Source organism: Coffea arabica, chromosome 4c (genome assembly GCF_036785885.1).
Source record: "Coffea arabica cultivar ET-39 chromosome 4c, Coffea Arabica ET-39 HiFi, whole genome shotgun sequence".
In the NCBI taxonomy this organism is placed as follows: domain Eukaryota; kingdom Viridiplantae; phylum Streptophyta; class Magnoliopsida; order Gentianales; family Rubiaceae; genus Coffea; species Coffea arabica.
The window spans coordinates 44,664,892-44,687,721 of record NC_092316.1 but is presented as its reverse complement, the minus strand read 5'-3'; the positions used below and the strand labels follow the sequence as shown (position 1 = coordinate 44,687,721).

Below are 22,830 nucleotides of genomic sequence, written 5' to 3'. Positions count from 1 at the left end.
CATGATCACTCAAGAGGCATGGGCCAAATGCTTATAATATGAATGTTTAACAGTAGTGAAAACATAGAATAGATAGTTCAACTAAAGTAACTAACAGACTTACATGTGGTTGGAAAAAAAAGGCTGGAGACTAACAAATTCAACTCTTAAAGTATGTGCTGAGCAAGGATCCACAGCACCAGCTATGAGCCCAGTATCTTGGACAAACGAAACAAAGGCAAATTAACAAACATCTAACATGCATCCTATAGCATATGAATCTTTGTCCAATTCGGTGGAAACATCTAACATGTTTCTACATGAAAACTTATGATGAAAATACCATTTTAAATCCTATCTCTTCAAACAAAACAAATAGAAAATAAAACCAAAACACACAAAATTCAAGATATGTTACTAAATTCTTACAATTCAAGATGAACATGTTTTTTTAAAAAAGAAAAATGTGTATCGAAGGAAGATTTACCTGATAATCAAGAGGAGTGGAAACCCAAAATCGATGCTTTAATGTACCAACCACTTGCACTGGAAATACCTAACAATATAAAGAGGCTATATGTAGGCATAAGAATTGATAAGCATATAAAAAGATATTGATAAGAATATTAAAAGTAGTTTTATCTTAATTTAAGTTGCTGAAAGTATGTAACTTTATGTAGGAAATAAGAATTGATAAGGATATAAAGAGATATTGATAAGAATATAAAAAGATGATAATAAAAAATAGTTTTACTAAAGGCGTGCATACTAAAGAAATTATACGGTCATACCTTGTTGTTATACCTAGAAGTTCACAAACCAAAAGAGGAGCAAGTGACCGCAAATATATGATTATGATAGAATGATAATCAGCAGCGAATATAGGATAAAATACTAAAAACAGTTTTCTAAGTCATACATGAATGATAAGGACGGTTTTATATTTGAAATTTAATTTAGATAGATATTGATAATTGATTTCGTGCTTATGAAAAGAGAGAGATAAGCTCCATATAGAGTATAGGTAATTTTTTTTAAAAAAGGTGAAAATCATGGAATAAATGAACAAAGACAAAAGAGGAGAGAGATGGAAGAGAAAAAAAGAAGAAGAGAGAGATGGAAGAGCGTAGGTTATTTTATAGAGCGTGTTGAAACCACTTGCCCAGTCGTTAAGTCACATAGAAAAGAGAAAGTATAAAGCGATAAAAATGAGAATACGACTTTACAATATATATATATATATATATATATATATATATATATATATATATGATAAAAATTATGTTGTATCTAAGAAAAGGGAACATTGTTAAAAGTGTCCCCACGGCTGCCGCTTTTAAAATCGTGTGCGTGCGCTTCCGTTTCGTTCTCCCACCGAACCCCACCCTTCCTCTTTCCCTCTTCTTTCCCAATTTCAAAACCTCCCTACTTCCCTAGTTCCAGCTACCAAGCCTCCAAAATCGAACAGGAAAAACGGGGAAAAAAAAAGAAAAAAAGAACATAAAAATCCTCAAATGGATGAATCAGGAGAAGAAGAAATCACAGAAGCGCAAAAACAGCGAGCCGAATCTAACCGTCGAGCCGCATTAGCCAAGCGGAAAGCCGCTGCTTTAGCCGCCACCTCCACCACCAGCTCCACCGTCGCCGCTGTCACCACCACCAACTATAATTCAAACGCCAATCAATTTCAGAGTGCTTGGAAGCTGTTTAAGTGCCAAAAACTCTCATCATCTGGACGAAAGTGCTCTGATTTTCGAAAACCACTAATTTCCCCTCCTTCAACTGAGAAATTTAGGGCTAGGCTTGAAATTTGCTCCCCTGATTCATTCTTCATCACGCCTCTGCCTGTTCCAGGGTTTCCGTATCCCGGTGATGAAGCCTGCTTCGAGAAGCTCAGTGATTGGCTATCTAATGTATGTATATATATATTTTTTGAGCTTTTTTGTTTCCCAATTTGAATGTGTATTTAATGTGTTTGTAGAAAGAGCTGTTCTTGATTTTCGTGTGAATAGATGCGAAATTAGTTTTGTTTGATGTGATGTTGGAAGGACTTCTTGCCGTTTTGTTACTTGCTGGTATTTTTCTTGTTCTTGCGCAAATGCAGGAGTTACTTGTGTTTGATGAAAATTGTAGCTGAAGGAATTCTGAAGGGGAATGAGGATATTTTTCTTCTGCATTAGCTTCCAGGGTCCTATTCTCCTGGAGAATATGTTTCCTCTGGTGGACAATTTAAAAAAAAAAAATCAACTGGCTTTCTAGTATACAAAAATTTTATCTTGCAGTGAACCAAGAACACGTCTGTGTGCACCTTTTTTTTTGTTTGCATATGTGCACAATGTGAGTTGAAAAATTGTAGAATAAGAGTCGTATAAATTCGAAAAAAGGTTTCTAAGGTTGGTTGTAAGTTGTTCTTGGATTTGTGTGTGAAAGGGAAAAAAATGTAAATATTTTGTCTAGGGAAAGCGGGGACTGAGCAATTATGTTTTGACATGAGATAAAACAACCAGAAGAGATTTATCCATCATTATGATGCGAAAAAAGTGCAATACGAGTTGTTATAATACAACTAAAGCTTCTGGGTTAACCCTTATCGTTTATTCCAATTTAATCGCAGCTTTTTGTTTAAATAAATGACATATCATGTTTATATTTCTTTTGTTTTTCTGCCCATATTGAATGCAGAGAAATGTGCAAATAGAGTTGATTCATTTTATTTGATTGCAATCAGGTTGTACCACCCCACTATACCCAGAACAATGAAGGTGGAAGGGCCTGCAAATATAGCCTTGGGGAGTATGAATCAGTCTTGAAGTTGTTGAAGAACTGTGAAGGCGTTGAATGTGAAGAGATACCTTGGGGAACTTTTAATGTGATTGAAACAATGTTACATTCCTATAGCGCTGGCAAATGGATACCTCATAGGCCTGAATTTCTTACTGATGAGAAGGTTAATGAATTGATCAGGAACCTCCCCAAAAAGTTGCTTGACGCGCTACTGCCTTTTCAAGTTGAAGGTGTTCAATTTGGCTTAAGGAGGGGAGGGCGATGTCTAATAGCAGATGAGATGGGACTTGGTAAAACTCTACAGGTAACAATGAAACTGGGAATATGTACCCTCAATGACATATAATTAGTTTGATAAGCAAAAAATTGTTGCCATTTATGTGTAATATCAAAGTATATAGATGGGACATATAGATATGACCTCCTATGAGGAGTTTTGGGATCAGTTTAAGAATGGCTGAATCAGGTACTTGGTATGCTTTGTTTTCTTCGGAAGTGTTTTCCTGCAGCCTCTTTCTACAGAAAGACTGTTACCTTCACCATGCAGTACAATTCCTTGTGGCTGATATTCCTTTTCACCATTTTGCTGTTCTTCACGTGTTAAGAACATAAAGACACATCGGTCCGGCTTCCCATCCTCCCACCTTTCACTCTCTAACAAGTTAAACAGCCATGAAGGATGGCCCCCTAATTGAAATACAAGAAGAAGATAAATACAGAAGAGCAATGGAAGGGAGACACAGCCTGCGAGTAGCAGCATTAATGAGGCACAGAATCTTACTTAGTGCAACCTAGATGGTATTCAAAGCAGTTGGAAGCATTTGAGATCGACCTGAACCAACCAACTCAAAGTTTGTGAAACCTAAATGCCCAATAGAAAATAAATTGAAATCCAGGCTGAATTGCCTAGCCTATTAACTTAAGTAGTCTTGACTCTGGCTTGAATTTTGCTCATTGATTTCATTTTCCCTTGACCCATATATTCTGTTACTTTGAAAAGCTTTACAATTGGCTTTGAAATGTTACAGAATCCTGCTATACCCATTAATATTGGTGGAAAAAACTAGTATATAGCGGGGTGTATTTGATAGAACTGGAAAGGAAACGAAGGAAGGAGGCTTTGAATTTTGAGTTTTGATTCTACAGGTCCAATGCTAAGGGAATGCAGGAGAAATGATGAATAGACTAACTGTTTGAAGCTCAAGTTTTCATTCCATCAGCATGCTATAGGGAGTCAATGGTCGGGGATAGAGACCACTTTTTGATAGATGATATATTGAACAGCTAAAATATCCTCATCAAAAATAGAAGTCCTTTGATTTTCTTCTGCATATCATTTCACTTGTAATCTATCGTTTCTCATTTTAAATATGCATAGAGAGTCTGGAGGTCTCTGAAAAATCTCAAAGATTTGTTTTCATTACACAACTTTTGGGTCCCGAGTTTTGTATAGCTTACACAATATATTCAATTAGTACCATTCTATAACTGAAGTAGTGGTAGAAAAAGGTAGCCAAACCATGTAAAAACAGAACTTGATGCTTTTATCAAATAAATTCAAGCTTAATTGAGATTGCATCAAATAAATTCAAGCTTAATTGAGATTGCATCAAATGCTGGTTTAGAAGAATAAATTACAACTCAGTTTTTGTATTACCGGAAACTATAGGCATGTTGGTAAAAATAATTCATTCGGTAGTTGGATACAACATGGAATGCTATATAACTGTATCTTCTTTTCTGCACCATCATTCTTCCTTTACTACTGTTGCTAATATTGCTTGGAGTTGAGAAGCCATTCAACAGAGTGAAATGGAATAGTTAAATTGGTGTGGAACTGCTGTTCTGCCGGAATGAGGTGTATGAGCGTGTCTATGAGGGAGGGAAGGAGTGGATGTGATCATGTGTGTGATTTAATGGTGGTATAGATGGATAGGCAAGATGGTGTTAGTAAGAACGGGATCTAATTTGAAGTCAGTATTGGTTAATAGTTTAAAGGAAAAGATCAAATAGTGTTGGGATTTAACTTTCAGACAAGTGTTTGAGTTGTTTGGACAGAATGCCAATGAGAGAAATAAATTTTTAAGTAGGTACTAGAAGAACTCATCTTATACCTCAGGGTTTGATAGATGTGCGTACAAAATTATAGTTTAGGCAAACTCAATTTCAAATGATAAATGGAAGTACATAAGCTGCCAAACATAATTGTGGCCAAAACATTTGTGGTAACATTTAATGGTCCAGATGGAGTATATCCGTTGACAATTAAAGCAAACAGTATAGTTTAATGATTCCATGCTTGTACAGTATGTTCTTACTGATTTGACTGCTGACTCTGGCTTTCAGGCTATTGCAATAGCAGGCTGCTTCAGTAATGAAGGTCCTATACTTATTGTCTGCCCAGCTATTTTGAGATACTCATGGGCTGAAGAATTGGAGCGCTGGCTTCCTTTCTGTTTGCCTTCTGATATTCATCTTGGTACAATTTCTAGATCTGTGGGTTTCTAAATTGACTGTCGTATAATTTCTTCTGTGAGATTCAAGTTTTATATTTGCAATTTATCATGGGAGTCTGAACATAAGTGCTATTGATTCGATATTTGGAAGATGATCTTTTTCTTGAGAAGGATTTCTTGTTAAATTTAACATGAGTAAGCGTTACATTGTCGGTGTTGGCACTACCAGAGGGTACTTCCTTTTTTTTTTTTGAATCAAATATATCCACTATTCTATGATCAACAAACAACTATCGAAAATAATCAACAGCCAAAGATTTTATATCAGAAACGTAATCCAAACAACCACCAGAGTCTTCCTTAATCATGCAGTATAATTTGCATTTCATTTCTGCTGTACTGCAGAATGAAAGAAAGCAGAATTCCCATCACCATACTGAATCCATTTAATAGAGGATTTTTTGTTTCCAATCCTCTCAATTAAAATGTCTAGAAGGGTGGATGGACTGATACATTCTATGACATCATTGTTGTCTTATTAGCTTGATCCATTTTGTTCCTATAGCAGATGTTCTGTTGAGCAAAGCTAATCAAAATAGTTGATTGGCTTGAAGAAATTATGAACGTACCTTAATCTAGAGAGAGTCTGGACCTTGGCCTTTTGGTGTCCAAAGGCAGATCATTATGGCTGTTTCCCTTTGGTGGTTGTTTTGCTTATGCACAAGTTTACTTCCAGCAAAAAGGATGAGGTCTTTGAAGTTCATTTCCCAGTAATCTTAAAGTTTTCAAATTCCTTTTTACTTCTTTTTTGCATTGCAAGGTTGGAGATATCTCATATATGTGCTTTTGGGTAGATCAAGTGCTTGCAGCTCATTTTTTTCCCCAAAACTTGATTTACTTTGCTTTTTTTTCCCCCATCTTTTCATTTTATTCTTTGGTGCTGATTCTTGAATTTGCACAATCATGGAAGCTAAAAGATAGGTATGTCAAATCAATTCGCCTGTTGAGTCTTTGTAACTCATTTGCACCACGGTCAAGGTTAGACACTCTAGGTCATGATTTGTTATTGATTTTGGCTTCTTCTGATCAAATCCCCTTTTTCACATTTATAGAGACTAATATTGTCCTTCATATCTTTGGGTAGATAGAACCGATGTGGATAGCAAGTTCCCGCTTTCAATAGAAACTTTCTCATGGATGAAGACCAGATGAGTGTGCTAGGAGTGGGCTAGCTAATATCATTAACTTGTTGCTGGAATGAAGACATAGAATGCCCTTTGTGCACATTAGTGTTCTGTGTGCAAGTCCTAATTAGACAAATAGTGACCTCTACCTTCGGTATTTAACAGATGCAAAGTTTGAATATTTGTTCATCCTTTCTCCCTAAGGTGTGGGTTCGCTCAATTATTCTGATGAGTACCATACAAGTTAGCCTTTTTTATTTTGGTAAGAGTCAGCATGGGTAAATTCCAGGGAAGTGTTTCTAGGTTTATTTACATTTTGGGTAGCTCTGAAATTCAAGAGCGAATAGTAGGAGTGCTAAAGATCATTTTAATGCTTCTGAAATTTAAGAGCGAATAGTAGGAGTGCTGCAGATCATTTTATTGCTTTGAACTTACTTTGAGTGTTATTTGCCTCTCTTCACCTTGGGCTGATCATATTTTTAAGGTAATAAATTTGCAGAGGGATTGGCAGCTGGTTCTTATGTTTCTTTTATTGTGTGTTCCCTGAGAATTTCTTGTCCTCTTCATCGTATCTCTGCTCATTAACAAAATTTCTTCAGTCATTAACTAGAAGAAAAAAAGAAAAAAAAGCTGGTGACAGTTGTAATTGTCTGTACAGCATATGTAAAAAATAAAAAAAAAAACTGGTGACAGTTGTAATTGTCTGTACAGCATACATATTCCTTTCCTCATACGATCTATACTTGTATGCTATCATTGGTGGGAATTTTGAGACGTTAGTTTCTTGGTTTTGGCTCTTTAGATTACTTGATGCAGCACAATGCTGTTGGTAGGCTAACAGATCCTTAGGATATTTTAGGAGACTTAAGAATTGCAGTTATATCAGCAGAATGATCAGGAAACAAAATAAGGCCTGAAATAAAGAAATACTGCTGTAGACTTCAAATTGAGAATATGAATGAATGAGGAAACTCTGGGAATTATACTATATACCTTTAGGCATCACCCCCAAAACAAGATTGCATCTGACAATCCTTAAGAAGACAACAAAGTCTGAAAGAAGTTTCATTAACTCAAACCTGTCCTCTCTTGAAAGAAAATACGTTATCTATAGACTCCTAAACCAAATCCTATTTGGACTAAGACTTATCCCTTATTTAGAGTAGGAATAAGATTCCTTTCCTAACGCAACATTAAATCTGAATCAGAAATGCATTCCATAGACAAATACTGAAGGTAGTAATCACCAATATGTGTAGTCAAATTAGCTAAAAAACTCCTATAGTTAACTGCCTAGTTAAATTAGCTAAAAAGGATTCTTAATTCGACTCCAACAGGCTGCTTGTCTTCAAAGGCATGCCATATCAAAGCTTGTATATCAAGTGTGCATGTTTTGCCTGTCATAATCTTTAGTTGAGTGCTACCATTTGTCTCTATCATCTCTTTCCTATGTCACTAATTCCAATGTACTACTTTTCTTGTTCTGAAGTAGGATGCTTGGATAAAAAAATCCGTCCATCTATCATCTTCCATTTGTGTTGTTGTATAGTTCTTCTCGACCATCTTGCAGAGAAGTTTCTTTGTTTTTTGTACAATGTGTTGCTTTACATAATAAGGGCAATTGGTTGGATGGGTATGCCTTGCAGTTTATGCTTCGTGAACTAAGAACTATATGGATCCTGATATGGTAGCAATAATTTCATCCTATCCTTTTGGCGAAACCTAAATATTTTGGTAACTACTCAAGTTATTTTGGAACTTTTTTTTGCGTAGGTAAGCCATTTTGAAACTTTCTGATAGTGTACCCTCTTTTGTGAGCTCAGTAAAAAATAAGCAAGTTATATTGGTTATTTGCTTGTTACTTCAAATAGCAGGCTGGCACACTAGTTCGTTGGTATTCATTAGGTTATGTATTTGAAGGACCTGGATTATTATATTTCAGGGGGCCAAGAAAATGGTTGTTATGGTCCAGACTGGATTCAGATCTAACAAAAGCTACCTGATCATTAAGCTAAAAACTGATGAACTGTTATTATCTACCTCTTCAAATTGAAACTTAAATTCTCTCATCCTTTTTTGACATCCCTTCCAAAAGCTTGTTTTTGATTGTCATGTTCAGATGTAGAAACTGTAATTTGTAACCTTTTCTTTCTTCTTTGCTGTTTAAATTTTGTCTAAGCTCGGCTTATAGCATGAAAACTTTTTAAATCAACTTCTCTCTTTTAAGTGCTATCCTGCATGCAAATTGTGTTCCTGTCATACTCCCACATCTTTTATGGCCTAATTCATAATTTTCTCTCCAGTTTTTTGCCATCAAGATAATCCTACACGTTTAGCTAAATGTCCCAAGGTAGTGGTCATTTCATACAAAATGCTTCATCATTTGTGGAGGAGCATGTTGCAACAAGAGTGGGCTACTCTGATTGTTGATGAGTCACATCATCTACGTTGTACAAAGAAGAGATCAGAACCAGAAGAGGTATGGGACTCTTTTAAGACCACTTCATATTACACTTAAACTGCTGGAGTAAAATTTGGAAGAATAGCGTAAACACATTCCCCCTACAGCACCTTAAAAGACAAGGAAAAAAGGTAGCAATAAGGAAATTTCCATCAACAATCTGGTGATGCGAGCCTTTTCTTTGTCTATTCATCATGGAAAGATGATGTAATCATTGGACTCATATTACTACTTGACATGACCAAGAATGTCCAATTACTAAAGTTTGTACCACTGCTTGTACATCAAAATTTCCATAAATGATGCTTGCTCCTCTTTTAAATGCAAATATTTGTTTTGCTTTCTAATGAATGGCGTAGGAGACTTCCTGAAAAAGGTCAATGCTTATCAAACTTAGAAATTAGGAGTAGTTGGAACTTGACCACGTGACACGGTTGTTACTTGTTAGCAAGAGTAGTTGATCACGTTGTTGACTTTCTCTTCGTGAAAGAACTAACCGTATTTGCTCACTAGTAATAGATGACCTTTAGGAGTCATAGATGCTATGAAGCATTTGTTGTATGGGAATTGGTGAAAAGTTTTTATTTTCTTTGTATTTTTGAATTTTGGTTAATCTTTCTGTTGGGATAGTACGCAATTGAATCAAGTTGGTAATATGCCTATATGAAGCTTGGTGTGCATTTTGGCATTGCTTTAGGATGTCTAAAGTTCTATTTCCTTCTTCCATTGTTTACCTTTAAACAATCTTCGTTGACTCATCAGATGGGCAGCCCATGCAAAGCAAGAATTTAATTAAGTTGGAGGATAAACACTTTAGGCTGTCCAATTCATGATTGCGCCCAAAATATGATACAGTAGTTAAATGATAATGCTTCTCTTCAGATTTATCTTGAGTTCCAGACATTTTATGGCATTCCTGCTATGACTGTCCATGCTTGGCAATGCATATTATACATTTGAAACAAATTCTTTGTGGGTGCTGGTCTGATTGAATTGCATAATAGCGCTTTAATTCTGTTACTAATCCAAATCCAAGAAGTTTGTTTTTTGTTGCATGGCATCCTGTGAGTCATCTAATCAACTCCAATTTCTTCCTTATTTGATAGATAAAATCTGTGCTTGATGTGGCAATGAAGGTCAGGCATTTAATCCTACTATCTGGGACTCCCTCCTTATCAAGGTTGTGATGGAACTGTTTGACATTTGTCTTTTTACTATGTCAAAATTTCGAATTTCCATTACTTGTTAATGGATGTGTCGATATACTTGAAACCTACATTAGGATATCTTGCCTACTGTTGTCTTTGATTATGTGTATCATGCCAATTGGATTCCCTTTTCACCTGTGCATATGTTCCTAGGTGATAATAGGCCATTCGACATTTTTCATCAGATAAATATGTTATGGTAAGTCTCCCATTCTCTTAGAGTATTAGACTTCTGATTATTCTGTTTAATCTCTTTTAATATCTTTGGTTGTGCATCCTTTTCCTAGGCCGGGCTTGCTTGGGGAGACCAAATATGATTTTGCAAAGACATACTGCTCAGTTAAACTTGTTAATGGTTGTCAAGGGAAGGTTTTTCAGGTAGTTTTTTTCGTCTTTGGAGTGGAAATACTTTTACTTTGTCAGTGACTAACATATTTTACTTCATCGGTAAAAGGGAATATGAAATGATGCTCATATTCTAGTCCTAGGGCATTTTGAGCCCAGATTTAAAGGCGGGTTTTACAAAGTTCTGGATGTTCCCTTGTATTCTTGGGTTTTGGATGTTCCCTTGATGATTGTTAGATTGCACAATTCCAAAATGTTGTCTAATCGGATGCGGTTTGAAATTCACTTAAAGGATTATAACTTCTGCTATTTATCTGGTGAAACTACTGGAGTAGATAACCCTTCACAACTAGGTTAAATTTTACTAACCAAGTTATATAACTTTGATTTTCAATTATTCATAGCATAAATCTATTATATGTTAACATATTATCACCAACTCCATCATCCTTCCCCACTCCCCAACACCTCCTCCCTGGAAAAGAAAGAAGCATTTAGATGGTTGCACTCCACTGTTGAGCATGCATATCATAATAAATTATGTTTTTATCTTTTGTTGTCGGGTAATATAAAAATCATGTTCTCTTTGAAGTAAGCATGATTTCAACTGTCCTTGTGCTGTCACTGACCTTTTCTCGACTGTGCTTTCAGAAAAGGGGCTTGTGTCATTTTTCTTTCTCATTTGTATTACTTATACAATTTCTGCCAAATGAGAAAAGACAATTACTAAAAAGATGTTTAGGTTATTTAGCCACCTGTGGTGTATAGTGCATCCTATGCTACAACAAAACCTCTAGTACAATGAACAAACATGATAATACATGGTATTTAACATCCTGATGTTTTATGTTCTGAGATTTTTAAGTCTTGCATGATTAATGCACAGAAAATGATTTGCCTGTAATAAATTGCTCAATCTTTCAGGATTTCTCAAAGGGCATACGTTTGGAGGAGTTAAATGTTCTCTTAAGGCAAACTGTCATGGTATGGTTTAGCATGGACTATATTCTGATGTGCATGACATTTGTTGTTTTCCTGTATGTCTTAAAAGCTGCAAGATAAATCTATTGTTCTAGTCGGCTGAAAGAAAGATTTTAAGGTTGTATTCTCTTCTGGGAGTAAATGTGGAGCATAATCTCTATTGGTGGAGTTTCAGCACTCAAACTCAACCTTTTCTCGACTGTGATTTCAACCCTGTAACAGTGATACCAATTGTCACCACTAGAATTGGAGTTTCAACACTCAAACTTTCCAGTTTACGCAACAATTTCTTCTGCAAAATAGCATTAATTTAATCAATTAATCGATTGCAATTGAAGAAACTTCTAAACATTTGGTGTCACATATGTTAAAAGCAGGAAAAAGAAGGGCCAAAATCAATAACTTTCTTTGTAACTCTGTACATTGTCAGTATTGAAGCCTCTCATATCTTTTTACCTTCTGACTAGAAAATAAGTTACTTTTGTACTAAGGGTTGGAATAATATTTGTAACATGCTTCAAAGGTGTCTCTGCTCTGATTTTCTTTAAGGACAAGCCATTATTATCCTTCATTTGCATGCTGCAGATAAGGCGTTTGAAGCAGCATGTGCTGGTACAGCTACCACCCATACGCCGGAAAATAATGAGATTAGTTTTGAGGAGAACTGATGTTGCTTCTGCCATGGCTGCTCTTGGATTGGTTTTAGCAAAATCAGATTTTACTTCTTTCCTGGCTGCACTTGGTGTGCTCGATAGTGACACTTCTGCAGATGATACTGAAGATAAACTTTCTGAACTTAGTCAAGGTTCAGTTGTGTCTTTTATTTTGTTAGTATTTATTGAATGTGAATCAAGGTGCAATAAATATTTATGCTGCACCATGAAAGGATTTCAGAAGCTAGCATCTGGAGTAGCAAAAAAACCTAAGCTAGTTTAAATAGAGGTTTCTCTCATCAAATTCTCTTTAAAACAAGATGAGAAGGCATTGGTTGCATTACTCTTTATAAGCCAAGTGTCTATTCTAGTAAATCATCTTATACATGGATCTTTCTCGTTTGTTGACAAATACTTAACTGCTGCTGTCTTTATCGCTTAATAGGCTAGTTGTTGAAATCCTGCATCTCTGTTAAGCAGTACATTGCTTGACCCCTTGATAAAAAATAAAGCTCTGCGATATCTTGCAAGGTTTATCTGTAACTTTTGGTGTCGGGCGTTCATAAGACAGCATCATTTAAAAGTCAGAGTGGAGCTTAGTTTATAACTAGATACATAAATTGTCAATAGTTTAGAATGCTGTTCCATATGTTGCTAAGACTCTGAGTCTTAAAATTGTTCAGGAGGTCGAAATTCTGAGTGCCTGTGACTCACAAATGTAGGAATCAACTAACTGCACTGCATCATAGCATCCTTAAGAGCTGCATATCGATGGACATGCATTATGATTGTTGGCTTGGAATTCCAAGTAAATGATATCCTCAAAGATCATTAGATCAGTTCTGCTCCCTCGGAGAAGCATCTGACAAATGTTGCACTTCAAAAGTGTTGGTTATCAAATGTTGAGATTGGGTCCCTATTCTAAATATTTTCAGATAAAAGCAACATTCGAGACATGATGAAAAAGGAGGACCAAATACTGGGTCTAGCGAAACTGTCGGGATTCCTTGAGTGGCTCTCTATACATCCAATGCTTTCAGGGTTTGATGGTGAGGAAGTTACAGAAGCTAGTTTCAGTTCACAAAAAATGATAATATTTGCTCATCACCATATTGTGTGTGACAGAATACAGGTCAGTTACTTTTCCTTTGTACAGATTGAATGATTTGCATTTGTTTTCTGTATTCTCTTTATGGATCTGATTGTGACTTGCTTCTGCTTATGATCTTGCTGCTTCTGTCCAGTTTTAGGTTCTGGCAATTTCTAGATTTTGATTTCTGTGAAACACACATGTGAGTCACGTGACAATTTGCTTTGGGTGCTTTGTGTAACAATAGATATTTATTTCATCAGAATTCATAACAAAATTCCTATCTCTGCAGCAATTTAAAGATGTACTTTGAGAAACTTCAAATTCATATTGAGAATTAATTGGACGGCGCCTTCTATAGTATTTGAGGGTAGAAGTGTTCTATTAAATTGTCTATTTATGCTATTTTAGTGTTTTGTAAACTTCTGTCAGCTTTACGATGAAGACAAGAATCATGATCTAGCAGTTTATGGTAGCTTCAAGAATAGTTAAGGATGAACCTTACTAGATTTCAATAGAACCATATTTGATTACTTCATAATGTGTTTCTTTGTTTCACTGCTCCTTGTATGCCTAAAACGATTTGGTAAAATGTGATTTACTATTGGAAAAGACAATGTCTTTGAGCAGTACTTTTTTGGCTAAGTGACAAAAACCTTTAAAACCTTTAGTTCCAAATAAGGCTCCTTCAAGTAACAAAACAAGGAAGTTAGGGACTGGTGACCTACAAGGACATCTTTTAATGTCATTCCATTGCATATTGAAATGGACCGTCTTGGGTTATTTCACAACTGAATGGTTGATGGTAGTGGTCAGCTAAGCATGTCCAATGCAAATGTTGCTTTGGAAAGTCATATAAGATATTCTCCCCGTGAAAATGGTATCGAAGAGGGGGGGGCACTTAATATAACAATTGGATATGATAATAGTTCTAAAAGCAGCAATAGAAATATTAAAGATCCATGGTCATTATCAAGTTAAAGCACAGGATTGCAACTGTGACATTCTTGATCTTGGAGGCGGTCCACTAGTTTGATGGTTAGAGACCCTTAGAATTTCTTGTTTACCGCCCAAGCTTCTGGTATGGATTCAAGAGGCACTGTATGGGTATTTCATGTTTTTAAGGCTTTTAGTAATCCAGTATATACAGCTCATATTTCATTTTCGAGCTATGCAAATTGCAGGAGTTTCTATTGGAGAAAGGAGTGGAATATATCCGAATTGATGCACATGTATCGTCTATTGACAGGAAGGAAGCTGTTCAATCCTTTCAAACATCAAAACAGGTCAATATTGCTTGCCCAACTTTTTGTTGTTTTATGGGTGCCATTTGGAGGGTTCAACATGTATTGACAAAGTTGTCACATTTTATTGCTTCTGCCAGTTCTTTGTAATGCTGAAAGCCACTGTTTTTCAGATTCTTTGATCTGAGTAGTGCTGCTGGAGCTTGTGCTTCACGTTATTGCTGGCTTAGTTTTTGACTTAAATGCACCGGTTACCTGCGTCTGTCTATAGACCTAAAGGGCCCATGTGCTTGCTGTATCATACACTTTTTATTCCATTTCATACAGGTTAAGATTGCTATAATTGGAATATTAGCTGGAGGCATTGGACTTACCTTGACAGCAGCAAAAAATGTTGTTTTCTTAGAGTTGCCCAAGGAAATCTCTAACTTGAACCAGGTAAGTTATGACAAATTTTCTTAGATCTAGCCATCCAAATTTCCTGCAGTTAGGCCAAGATCAGTCAATGACTTTAATCTGTTGGTATGCTTGTAGTTTTTATTCAGTATCTCGTCTCTTAGTATCTCAAGAACAAAAATAACATACACTGATTGTTTCCTTCCAGCTAGTTCATCCATCTTCACGTTCCTTTTCCAAAAATGAAACAGAAAGAAAGAACTTTTCCTTTCAACATTTTTGTTTGTCCAATCAGATGAATGCATTTAATGTTTTTCAAGCAGAGTTTTACTTGGTTACTTTTCCCTATGGAGCTGCTTTAGATAACAAGTTAAGTTGTTTTTTTTTGTTTTTCTGGGCTTTTTTTTTTTTTGGAATCTGAGTCTTGGACTTGTGCAAAAAGTTAAATAGTTTCCCATATTTGACGTCTTTCCTAATTTGATACTACACTCCATGTACCTTTATAATGTTCTTGTTTATGTTGATTTCGCTATTTGGTTACAATGGTAATGCATCACAAGCTGGTGATAGCCCAAAAGGCTTGCAGAATAATTTGTTAAAGATTTGAAAAGACAGCAATTAACAATTAGGCAGTAAATGAAGGCTGAAATAGTAAAAACATCCTCTGAACTTGAAGGAAGTTTGAATAAGGAACTCCAGGATTCATCCAAAATAACTTTTTGCATCACGTCCAAGGCACCTTTAGGCATCATAAATAAGGCAAGCTTGCATCTTACAAAAAGACTTATAACAGTCTGAAGAAGTTGCATTAACCAGAAGCCTCTCTTTGAAGTGAAATACATCATCCATGGCTTTGCAAACATTTTCCTGCCTTGACTAAGATTTATTCTTTTAATTACCATGAGGATAAATAACTTTACCAACAATGAACCAACTGCAAATGATAAAAGATTCCTAATTCACCAAAACCAGAAAAATCATTTGAAATAACTGAATTACCTATATTCAATTCACTTCTAGAAGTCCAGCAAGGACTTAAACCTCTTCAAGGTGTTCATTGAAGCACCCTCTTGGGTATATAACGGCTTTTAATGTTTTCTCATACTGTTATTGGATACTTGCCCTGCAATTCCATAAATTGTGTCCTCAATTATGGGTTTTTATTCTTGGGTCACTATGATGTTGGGGGGGGGGAGGTGATAAAACTTTTTGTTATCATGTCAATCACTTTTTTTCCATTATTGGTATGAACCAATTACCAAGTACTGTTAGTTCAGCATGGCTTCTTCTAGGACTTTGCTAGTGCAAATAAGTTATGTGCCTCTAGTGGTGTATAATGATAACCAACTCGCATTTTCTCCTTATCGACTATTTCAGTACATTTTTCTTTTAGCATGCCAATCTGCTTCTCTTTCTTCTCCCTTTGCATTCTAGTTTCTCATTATTTGTTTTTCTGTGACTTGTTTACTGGAAAGGGTTATTCTGGAGGGGTTGGAGATGCTTGACCATTTATTTGAGTTGGTGAGTTTATAGTAGTATTCTACTGGTCTCATTTCTTGGTTCTTGTATGTTCATAGGCTGAATCTAGAGCTCATAGGATTGGACAGACGAAAGCAGTCAATATATATATTTTTTGTGCAAAGGTGATTTTTGTTTTCTTTCTTTTATTTTTAAATTATTTCCTATAATGTGGTAGGGATTTTTTTCCCTAACACCATTTGCCTGAGCCCCTTTTTTTTCCATTTTTCCCTAATACCATATGTATTCAGGGTACTTCAGATGAATCTCGGTGGCAAAAGTTGAATAAGAGTCTGTTTGAAGTTTCGGCTGTAATGAATGGGAAACATGCTGCAATACCTGAAATCAAGGTTATTTTCCCATTGTTAATTTGATTATAGGATATTCTTCATTTGACGTTGAAAGTCGTAGAGACGTTTTTGGGGCTATCAGTTAAGAAATCTAGCATCCTACTGGTAACTCTTTTTCATGTTTGGTTCGTGATTAAAATTTATAATGGGGTTCTCCAAAATATTTTAGGCCTTGGTTATAGGATTATTAGAATTGATCTCTCAATTTATTCTAAGTTAGTTATTTATGTTTCTAATGTTTTTATCTTACCTGGTGTTAATCAATCATATTTTGAAGTCTGGAAGGCTGTAACACTTGAAACCAATTCACCCTCAGGCTAACAGGGGGAAAACTACAATCATAAGGAGAACAATTAGAATGAAGTAATAATGTTTTAAGTTACTGTAATTGAACAACAAACTGAATTTAGATTAGCCGTTCAGAATCTGAAACCCTTATTTTCAACTCTAGAATATTTTTGAGTCATTATGTGCTACACTCTAGCAAAAATTTTTTTTATTTTTTTATTTTTTTCTTTTTCTTTTGTAGCTAAGTCAGTCAGAGAGCATTCCTGGCTATTTTTGAATTTGAACAAATGGTATCTAAATTGGAGAGCTAAAATTTTGGTGTAGTAAGTACTGGAGACTTGGTATAGAATATTTTTTCTTGTGCTTGTTTCTGATTGGATTTAATTTATTTTATCTTTTAGCAATTGTTACGTCAACGTTCCATTGCATTCATTTTCACCTTTTTACTTCTATTAGTGTCTGTAAGAAGTATTCTGGCTGTATAACCCCACAAAAGGGCATTGGCATGAATTTAATTCCACTACTGCAGCAATACGTGTAGTTTGACTTCAAGGGCAAAGCAAAGAATCGTAAAGATGTATATGACAACGTTAATTTCAAAAAATGATCACAGCATGTCACATTGTTTGCTATAATCTCCAGAGATCATAATCTGTTTGCTACAATGTTTATGCTACTCGATCTCCATGGAACCATCTTTGTTTGGCTGGGAAATCGTGATGGCTCACATTTTATTTTAAGTTTATGGTAAGTTGCTGCAGAATTTGATGTCATGTCCAGCACTCATAATGGGGTCTTCATGCACTACACAGGTTGAAATGATTTCCAATATTGAAACAACTGGAATAACTGATAAGAGAGATGGTGATCCAGTTATACAGAGGGAAGGAGACAATGTGGTTTCTGCTAAAAATGTTATGATACCCCAGATTTACTGTCATATACCAGGTTCATGGCCTTCTGATCAATATTGCGAATCTTATAAAGTGGCAAACAGAGGGAGTAGTGGGGAGAATGGAATTGGTATTGTATCTTCTGAAGTGGTAAGCCTTCCATCAGAGGTATGGATTATTTGTTGCATTGCCTTTCTCTATTTGACTTCTCTTGGTGCTAGCATTCTGCTTCTTTGCTTTCATCTGCGAATCTGCTGAGAGTTCGCATGAAATGACCAAACCAGGCTAGTCCAACCCTGGGCTGCAATGCGTTTTCAGTCGCTATCAGTGAAACTGCCGGAACAATTTCTTCACATAATTTAGATGATAGTGAAGCAACCCAAAAAAATGAGAAGGTACAGTCGCTTTGTCTGCTGTTTATTCTTTTTGGGCCATATTTGGGAATCTGTTTAGGATTTACAAGTTTAGGAATTCAGGTGCACCCACAAAGTGAGGTAGAATTAAACAGCAATGCCTCTGAGCCAATTGAGGCTGCTTCAACTAGCTCTGTACAAGTAGAGTATCTGCGCTTTGAGGTAATCCTGACAGACATTTTTGTTTTTCTTCGTCACTGATTGAAGTTAACTGCTTATGTATGCTTGATAGGATGTTTAACTTTTTTCTATTTTTCCATAGGTTCTGTTTGAGAATATGCTATACTTAATCTGTTTAATCCCAAAGCATATACTTGAGCCTTCTCTCAAACATCTTATGGTCTACAACCACAAATGCAGTGGTTATTTGTGCATGGATGCCACCTAATACAAACCCGCATCAAATTTTATTGGGCATAGATGCAGAAAATCCTGATTACCTCCATATTCGTTTCCGCATGCAGCCAACTGCCTTTCTTTCTTTCTCTGACAATATCATGCAACTTAGAACCTATTTACAAGAGCACTGAACTCCAAAATCTTTTGAATTGGATCACATGATCCAATATAGATCATCAACAACTTAGAGTGCTACTATTGGCATTTCAAAGTCAAAAATAAATACTAAATATAAAATGTTTTTCATCTAATGTTTGCTTATTTGGTTACGCGTAAATTGTAAAAGTGAGCAAGTTTGTTGCATTCTCCATCTTTGAAGAGCTTTTCTACACATGCAGAAAAGGATTTTTTTTTTCAATTTGAAATGATAGCAAAAGTTCACGTTCCGACATAATTCCTCTAAATGTTTGAAGGAATCCTGACCACGGCCCATCATAGGTAGTGTGCTATATCCTCAATTTCGTTGTGTGATCTAGGCAACTCCACTTGGAACTGAAACCTAATTTCCAGGTCATATACTCTTCCCTCAATCTGAAGAACGTTGCTTTTGAAATTACACTATTTATTGTCCACAACCAAAAGAACAAATGAGGCAAGTGTGGAGTGTGAATGGCTTCCTGTCCTTGCAAGAGCTAGATATCAATTTGAACTTGTTGCAGTTCATTTTTTCATTTAAATGAATTTGTAGTAGTTTTATCAACTGGATTTATCCATAGAGCTCTTGTTGTTGTTTGGTAGCAGTGAAGCAGAGTATGATTTTTCAAATTAAGGATGGCATAAATAGTTTGTTCTCTTAGTTTTCTACTAAACTTTGTACAAAGCTCCTTTGATTTCCTTTTATCCTCTTTCAGGTGAGCCAATATACTGGAAGGATCCACTTATACTCTTGCATACCTGGAATGGATTCAAGGCCACGACCACTTTTTTTGAGTTTCAGGCCTGAAGAACTTGAGTCAGAAGACCTTCATGAGGATGTTATAACACAGGGAAAAAATTGTATACAAGATGATCATAGGTACCGATCTGCAGTCTTATTGTTTATGAAGCAATGGAACCAGTTGAGGCCTATAGAACGTAGGAAATTGCTGGTGAAGCCTTTGCAGTTGCCCTTGTCCACTGAACTGTGCTATCTGATGGAATCCCTCAACCATGATAAAGGGGTAAATTTGTGATGAATGTGGTTTACGACTCTGGTCTGTATTATTTTGGACTTCAATTTTGATGGATTTTTCAATTAACAAACTGGTTATCTTTGTTAGGGACTGCTCAAATGTGGAAGTACCAGACGTATTACACCTTTAGATGAGATAACCAGCCGCTTACCATCAGATGCAGTTTTGAGAAAGGTCCATCTATGTATTGGCGGCACCAAAAAGGAGAAAGTCTACACACAAGGGTGGTCTACTGAGGACAAACCACTCTGCAAGTTCTGCCAAAGTCCTTGCATGTAAGTTTTGTGACTACTGGCCCTTCTCAAGAAAGGCTTCTGATGCACTCATCGAAGTTCTTGTTGTTTAGGAATGAGAATGCTAAGAGGCCTGAATATTTCGAGGATCTTTTCTGTAACCTAGAATGCTATGTAGAATATAGCTCGAGAACCAAAACGAAATACCTTAGACAGGTTAGTCTGAACTCTGTCTGATTGCCACGTAATAGCCAGCTTTTGGTGGTGTCTCACTAAGAAATTTTCTGTAGGCACTTTTCCAAGTCGAACGTGGCATTTGCACAATGTGTCAACTAGACTGCCATGGACTTGTGGAGAAAATTAAGCCTCTATCACATGAGAATCGACAACAGTATATAAGAGTAGCTGCTCCAAAGTTAGCAAAGTGCAAAAAGCTGTGAGTTACTATGCATGTTATTTTGAACCAATTTTTTAAAGTAGATTATAGGTGTGATTTTCTCTTACATGTGCTTCTAAACTCTTTGCAGTTAAGTTTGTAGAACATGATGATCAGATAATTATGCCTGTCAATTTCTAATGCTTAAACACTATATGTAGCTTGTCAGACTAACTTTTCTGATAGTTTGAGTTTTACTTTAGGTTCTCTCTGGGGGCCAGGGGTTGTGGGGGGTTGTGTGTTAATCCATCAAAAGCTATTTGAAAATAACAGTATATAAGAGTAGCTGCTCCAAAGTTAGCAAAGTGCAAAAAGCTGTGAGTTACCATGCAAGTTATTTTGAACCAAGTTTTTAAAGTAGATTATAGGTGTGATTTTCTCTTACATGTGCTTCTAAACTCTTTGCAGTTAAGTCTTGTAGAGCATGATGATCAGATAATTATGCCTGTCAATTTCTAATGCTTAAATGCTATATGTAGTTTGTCAGACTAACTTTTCTGATAGTTTTACTTTTGGTTCTCTCTGGGGGCCAGGGGTTGTTGGGGGTTGTGTGTTAATCCATCAAAAGCTATTTGAAAATCATTACAGCACCAGTGTATGGACTTGGTAGCGGGAACATATCTGTTGAGTCATATTATCTGACTAGTAATGCTATTTTGTAGTCAGCCAAAAAACTTGGGACTGTCTATCATGCGGAAGACATTAATAGCAGAAATTAACCAAAAAAAAGGTGGAAGTCCTTAAGTTACATATGAAGTATACAATCCTCAAAAAGAGGCAACTTAGCATTACGTTGACCCCTTTCTTATTCGTTGCGTACAATTCGTTGTGCTGATTTAGTACTGCAGTTGCATTCTCTGGTGATAATATCTCAATTTTTCTCGGCAGATTTGACAAGCTTATTCAAGATCCCACGGAGGGCAATGCATGGCATGCAGACCATCTTGTACCTGTATATCAAGGAGGAGGTACTTGATCATCAAATTTCTGAACATTATTGCTTATGAACATCATCATCTCTGGATCTTGAAAGAAAAATGTTCCAGTTTCTTAAATATAAGTTGCACTTCATGGTTTTGTACAGGTGAATGCAGACTAGAGAATATGCGGACCCTTTGCATTGCTTGCCATGCAGATGTTACTGCTGCACAATGTTCTGAACGACGTATAACAAGAGCAGATGCAAAGAGAGAACTTGAGGCTGCAATGAAGAAATTGGATGGTCCTCAAATGCATGACGCAATTGACAGCAATCTAGAGGTTTCCTTTAGTAAATTACGTTTCTAAGGATTGGCTTTTTATCATGTTTCTGAGTATCTCATTATGTATCTTTATTTGTAGTTTCAGAAACATCAACAGGTCGAAGCTTGGGATGGTATAGAAGAGAAGGAACTTTTAGTTGAGGTTCCAGGGAGCGCATATTCCGGTGCAAAGGCTAATAGTACCATAGAAAATCAAGAACAAGAAAACCCTCGAGTTAAAGCATGAAGTACCTAAGCAGTTGTGAATCGGCAAGCACCATTATGTGCTGCATTTTTTCTAAGTACCCGTTTTAGCTAATGTAAATTGTAGAAAGAAGAAAAAACAGTTGATAAGTTGTAGGTTCTCTCTTGTTAAGCTGCTGACAAAATTCTCACAACACTATACATTTTAATCTCGGCTAGAAAAATTGTAAAATAGCCGAGCTATTTTAAGTATGGGGAGCACTATTAACTACAGCCTGAAGGTTACCAATACAAACAAATTAAGGTATAATTGATGATTGACAAAATATGCTCATGAATTTTATATCATTCAAAAAGAATTCTAACATTCCAATGCACGTATTAATGACAATAGTTAATTGACAAGTTTTCAAAGATTTTGTAACCCAACATTATTTGTTAAACTAGAATAGTTTTATTTTTTTTATCATTGGTTTAATTATTGAGCTAGCAATTATCAGCCAATGATGTTATACAAAAAATTTTAAATAATTGATATATTACTTTTATTATTATATGGTCCAATAAAATGACACAAACACACACATAAAAATGGCCAATCTATTGAATTAAAAATCAAATTCCTTAAAAAAAAAAAGAAGACAGATAATAAAAGTATATTGATTCATATTGTTGGTTAAATTTTAAAATTTTGTGTGGATAAAAAATATGAAAATACATAAGAAATTAGGAATTTCTAAGTAACAAATTTTATCATAAAAGAATCAAAGGAGCTTTTTTTAAAAAAAAATTTTTTAATGAAGAACTTGATTTAAGAGCAAAAAGATACACAACACCATGTCCTGATAACTAGATTGGAACCACTTTATTGCAATAAAAAAGTGGGCAAATCAAGAACCGGA

The 22,830-nt window shown here is 35.7% G+C and overlaps 1 protein-coding gene across 4 annotated transcripts; it reads left to right on the top strand.

Annotated features, from left to right (window-relative positions):
• The first annotated feature begins 1,311 nt into the window (after positions 1-1,311).
• Positions 1,312-22,201, top strand: LOC113738637 (uncharacterized). Of its 4 annotated transcripts, none has more exons than XM_072046246.1 (24): positions 1,312-1,892; positions 2,708-3,067; positions 5,110-5,242; positions 8,707-8,882; positions 9,971-10,044; positions 10,236-10,271; positions 10,360-10,450; positions 11,342-11,401; positions 11,984-12,203; positions 12,987-13,183; positions 14,326-14,427; positions 14,713-14,823; positions 16,359-16,424; positions 16,551-16,649; positions 17,750-17,980; positions 18,115-18,225; positions 18,307-18,405; positions 19,494-19,802; positions 19,902-20,089; positions 20,161-20,263; positions 20,338-20,483; positions 21,372-21,451; positions 21,568-21,743; positions 21,825-22,201. In XM_072046246.1, the coding sequence occupies exons 1-24, from the start codon at positions 1,494-1,496 to the stop codon at positions 21,969-21,971; spliced, it is 3,714 nt and encodes a 1,237-aa protein (XP_071902347.1). In that variant the 5' UTR covers positions 1,312-1,493; the 3' UTR covers positions 21,972-22,201. The 4 variants fall into 4 exon arrangements, with proteins under 4 accessions (XP_071902347.1, XP_027121676.1, XP_027121675.1 ...); XM_027265875.2 differs by having other exon boundaries at positions 17,750-17,998; positions 21,831-22,201; XM_027265874.2 differs by having other exon boundaries at positions 17,750-17,998.
• The last annotated feature ends 629 nt before the right edge of the window (positions 22,202-22,830 follow it).

Bases quoted from the DNA above. Each gene is read 5' to 3' on its own strand.
- LOC113738637 (XM_027265874.2), top strand. From the start codon at position 1,494: ATGGATGAATCAGGAGAAGAAGAAATCACAGAAGCGCAAAAACAGCGA. The intron at 3,068-5,109 runs GTAACAATGAAA...TCTGGCTTTCAG, and splicing joins GACTTGGTAAAACTCTACAG to GCTATTGCAATAGCAGGCTG. The intron at 10,045-10,235 runs GTTGTGATGGAA...AGGTGATAATAG, and splicing joins GGGACTCCCTCCTTATCAAG to GCCATTCGACATTTTTCATC.